The following is a 4,073-nucleotide window of genomic DNA, read 5'->3' as shown; positions in this document are numbered from 1 at the left end:
GGACCACAGCACCCAAAACCAACTCATGGCACTCACAACTTGTCACCCAAGATGGTCCACGGCTCCATCCCGACATCCAGGATGGACCACGGCACCCAAAAACGACTCATCGCACCCCAACTCGGCACCCAGGATGGACCACAGCACCCCAAGGAAGATGATGGAACCCCATCCTGACATCCAGGATGGACCACGGCACCCAAGATGGTTGGTGGAACCCCATCTTGACATCTAGGATGGACCTCGGCACCCAAAAACGACTCGTTGCACCCCAACTTGGCACCCAGGATGGACCACAGCACCCAAAACCAACTCATGGGACTCACAGCTTGTCACCCAAGATGGTCCACTCAGGATGGACCACAGCACCCAAGATGGTTGGTGGAACCCCATCTTGACATCTAGGATGGCCAATGGCACCCAAAAACAACTCGTTGCACCCCAACTCAGCACCCAGGATGGACCTTGGCACCCAGGAGGGCTGGTGGAACCCCATCTCAACAACCAGGATGGACCACGGCACCCAAGATGTTTGGTGGAACCCCATCTTGACATCTAGGATGGCCAATGCCACCCAAAAACGACTCATTGCACCCCAACTCGGCACCCAGGATGGACCACAGCACCCCAAGGAAGATGATGGAACCCCATCCTGACATCCAGGATGGACCACGGCACTCAAGATGGTTGGTGGAACCCCATCCCGACATCCAGGATGGACCTCAGCACCCAAAAACGACTCGTTGCACCCCAACTCAGCACCCAGAATGGACCACAGCACCCCAAGGAAGATGATGGAACCCCATCCTGACATCCAGGATGGACCACAGCACCCAAGATGGTTGGTAGAACTCCATCCCCACATCCGGGATGGACCACGGCACCCAAAAACGACTCGTTACACCCCAACTTGGCACCCAGGATGGACCACAGCACCCAAAACCAACTCATGGGACTCACAGCTTGTCACCCAAGATGGTCCACTCCACCCCCAAGAGGGCTGGTGGCACCCAGGATGGACCACAGCATCCAAGATGGTTGATGGAACCCCATCTTGACATCCAGGATGGACCATGGCACCCAAAACCGACTCGTTGCACCCCAACTCGGCACCCAGGATGGACCACAGCACCCCAAGGAAGATGATGGAACCCCATCTTGACATCCAGGATGGACCACGGCACCCAAGATGGTTGGTGGAACCCCATCCCGACATCCAGGATGGACCATGGCACCCAAAACTGACTCGTTGCACCCCAACTCGGCACCCAGGATGGACCACAGCACCCGAGATGTTTGGTGGAACCCCATCTTGACATCGAGGATGGACCACAGCACCCAAAAACGACTCATTGCACCCCAACTCATCACCCAGGATGGACCACAGCACCCTGGAGGGCTGGTGGAACCCCATCCTGACATCCAGGATGGACCACAGCACCCAAGATGGTTGGTAGAACCCCATCCCGACGTCCAGGATGGACCTCAGCACCCAAAAACGACTCGTTGCACCCCAACTCGGCACCCAGGATGGACCACAGCACCCGAGATGTTTGGTGGAACTCCATCCCGACGTCCCCCATTGCCAAGAGCACCCAACACCGACTCATGGGACCCCCAAATTGCCACCCAGGAGGGTTTGTAGCACCCACCGCCACCTTGGGCCCCCCCAACTTGGCCCCACACACCCCCCAATAAACCACGCAAGCGCCCTGTCACCTCCTTTATGGGTGCTGGGACAGGGGGTGGGGTGGGGGAGCCCCCCAAGTCCTGGTGGGTCCCGTGGGGTGGGGAGAGGCTGAGCCCGGCCACAACTCGCCGCAGCGATGACCTCCTGGTCACTTCTTGGCCACCTTGGCCTGTTTGTGCTTTGGGGGCGCCCAGCGTAGGCAGATGGAGTCCACTTGTGGGGTGGGAGAAGAAGACAGTTATGGGGTGAGGAAGAGGGGGGAGGGGTGGGGTTTGGTTAATTAAGAGGGAGGGGGTTAACGAGGTACCGGTGATGGGGGGCTTCTTGTACTGGGCGCTCTTGAGGTGCTCCTCCACCAGCTTGGGGGTGACGCAGATGACGTGTTGTCCCTTCCAGTACTTGACCATGTTGAGGGACTGGAGGGTGCTGATGATGTCCGTCTGGGTGATGCTGGTCATCTGGCTGCGGGGGACGGACTGGGGGTGACTGGGAGGGACTGGGAGAGACTGGGAGGGACTGGGAAGGACCTTCCTGGTCTGACTGGGAAGCTCCTGGTGACCATCTGAGCTCCCCGATGGAGAGGTTGGTCAACAAGTTCCTCAGGTTCTCCAGTAGGATGTGTCATCCCATGTTACTGGGATGACTGGGGGGTTTACTGGTCTTACTGGGGGGTTACTGGTCTTACTGGGAGGCTCCTGGTGACCACCTGAGCTCCCTGATGGAGAAGTTGGCCAACAAGTTCCTCAGGTTCTCCAGTGGGACGTGTCATCCTATGTTACTGGGGGGTTACTGGGATCACTGGGGGGGGGTTACTGGTCTTCTTGGGATGCTACTGGTCTTACTGGAAGGTTACTGGGAGGCTCCTGGTCTTACTGGGAGGCTCCTGGTGCCCTCCTGAGCTCCCTGATGGAGAGGTTGGCCCAGAAGCTCCTTGGGTTCTCCAGTAGGACACATCATCCCATGTTACTGGGGGGTGCTGGGGGGTTACTGGGAGCACTGGGGGGGGCTACTGGTCTTCTTGGGATGCTACTGGTGCTACTGGGAAGGTACTGGTCTTACTGGGAGGTCACTAGGAGGCTACTGGTGTCCAACCTTGATGGAGAGGTTGGCCAAGGGGTTCCTTGGGTTCTCCAGCAGCGCCCGTGATCCCACCTTACTGGGGGGCACTGGGGAGTTACCGGGGGGTTACTGGGAGTTACCAGGGGGTTACTGGTGCTACTGGGAAGGTACTGGTCTTACTGGGAGGTCACTAGGAGGCTACTGGTGTCCAACCTTGATGGAGAGGTTGGCCAAGGGGTTCCTTGGGTTCTCCAGCAGCGCCCGTGATCCCACCTTAAGGGGGGGCACTGGGGAGTTACCGGGGGGTTACTGGGAGTTACCAGGGGGTTACTGGTGCTACTGGGAAGGTACTGGTCTTACTGGGAGGTCACTAGGAGGCTACTGGTGTCCAACCTTGATGGAGAGGTTGGCCAAGGGGTTCCTTGGGTTCTCCAGCAGCGCCCGTGATCCCACCTTACTGGGGGGCACTGGGGAGTTACCGGGGGGTTACTGGGAGTTACCAGGGGGTTACTGGTGCTACTGGGAAGGTACTGGTCTTACTGGGAGGTCACTAGGAGGCTACTGGTGTCCAACCTTGATGGAGAGGTTGGCCAAGGGGTTCCTTGGGTTCTCGTGATCCCACCTTACTGGGGGGTGCTGGGGGGTTACTGGGAGTTACTGGAGGGGTTACTGGTCTTCTTGAGACGCTACTGGTGCTACTGGGAAGGTACTGGTCTTACTGGGAGGTCACTAGGAGGCTACTGGTGTCCAACCTTGATGGAGAGGTTGGCCAAGGGGTTCCTTGGGTTCTCGTGATCCCACCTTACTGGGGGGTGCTGGGGGGTTACTGGGAGTTACTGGAGGGGTTACTGGTCTTCTTGGGACACTACTGGTGCTACTGGGAAGGTACTGGTCTTACTGGGAGGTCACTAGGAGGCTACTGGTGTCCAACCTTGATGGAGAGGTTGGCCAAGGGGTTCCTCGGGTTCTCCAGCAGCGCCCGTGATCCCACCTTACGGGGGGGCGCTGGGGGGTTACTGGGAGCACTGGGGGGGTTATTGGGAGTTACTGGTGGTTACTGGGTGTTACGGGGGGGCGCTGGGGGGTTACTGGGAACACTGGGGGGGCTATTGGGAGTTACTGGTGGTTACTGGGTGCCCACCTGAGGTCCTTGATGGAGAGGGTCCCCCGGAAGTCCCTCAGGATCTCCAGCAGGACCCAGGACCAGTAGCTGCGGTAGCTCAGCTTCCCCAGGTCCGACAGCGGCTTCTCGGGGGACCCCACCGTGCTCTCCAGCTTGGACAGCTCGTAGCCTGGGGGGGACCCCACATTTTGGGGGGGACAC

At 58.9% G+C, this 4,073-nt stretch overlaps 1 protein-coding gene across 1 annotated transcript in view; it reads right to left on the bottom strand.

Moving 5' to 3' along the window:
• Nucleotides 1–1,710: 1,710 nt before the first annotated feature.
• Nucleotides 1,711–4,073, bottom strand: part of KAT8 (K(lysine) acetyltransferase 8) — a 21,474-nt gene continuing 19,111 nt past the window's right edge. Inside the window, exons 10-12 of the mRNA XM_014961489.1 lie at nt 3,891–4,041; nt 1,998–2,152; nt 1,711–1,903 (exon numbers count right to left, since the gene is read on the bottom strand). Of these exons, the coding sequence (XP_014816975.1) occupies nt 1,839–1,903; nt 1,998–2,152; nt 3,891–4,041 (371 nt within the window). The 3' untranslated portion in view covers nt 1,711–1,838. The remainder of the gene's footprint in view (nt 1,904–1,997; nt 2,153–3,890; nt 4,042–4,073) is intronic.

Source organism: Calidris pugnax, unplaced genomic scaffold (assembly GCF_001431845.1).
Source record: "Calidris pugnax isolate Ruff unplaced genomic scaffold, ASM143184v1 scaffold742, whole genome shotgun sequence".
NCBI lineage: Eukaryota > Metazoa > Chordata > Aves > Charadriiformes > Scolopacidae > Calidris > Calidris pugnax.
Note: the sequence above shows the minus strand (reverse complement) of the source record. Positions and strands in the feature narration are given on the sequence as shown.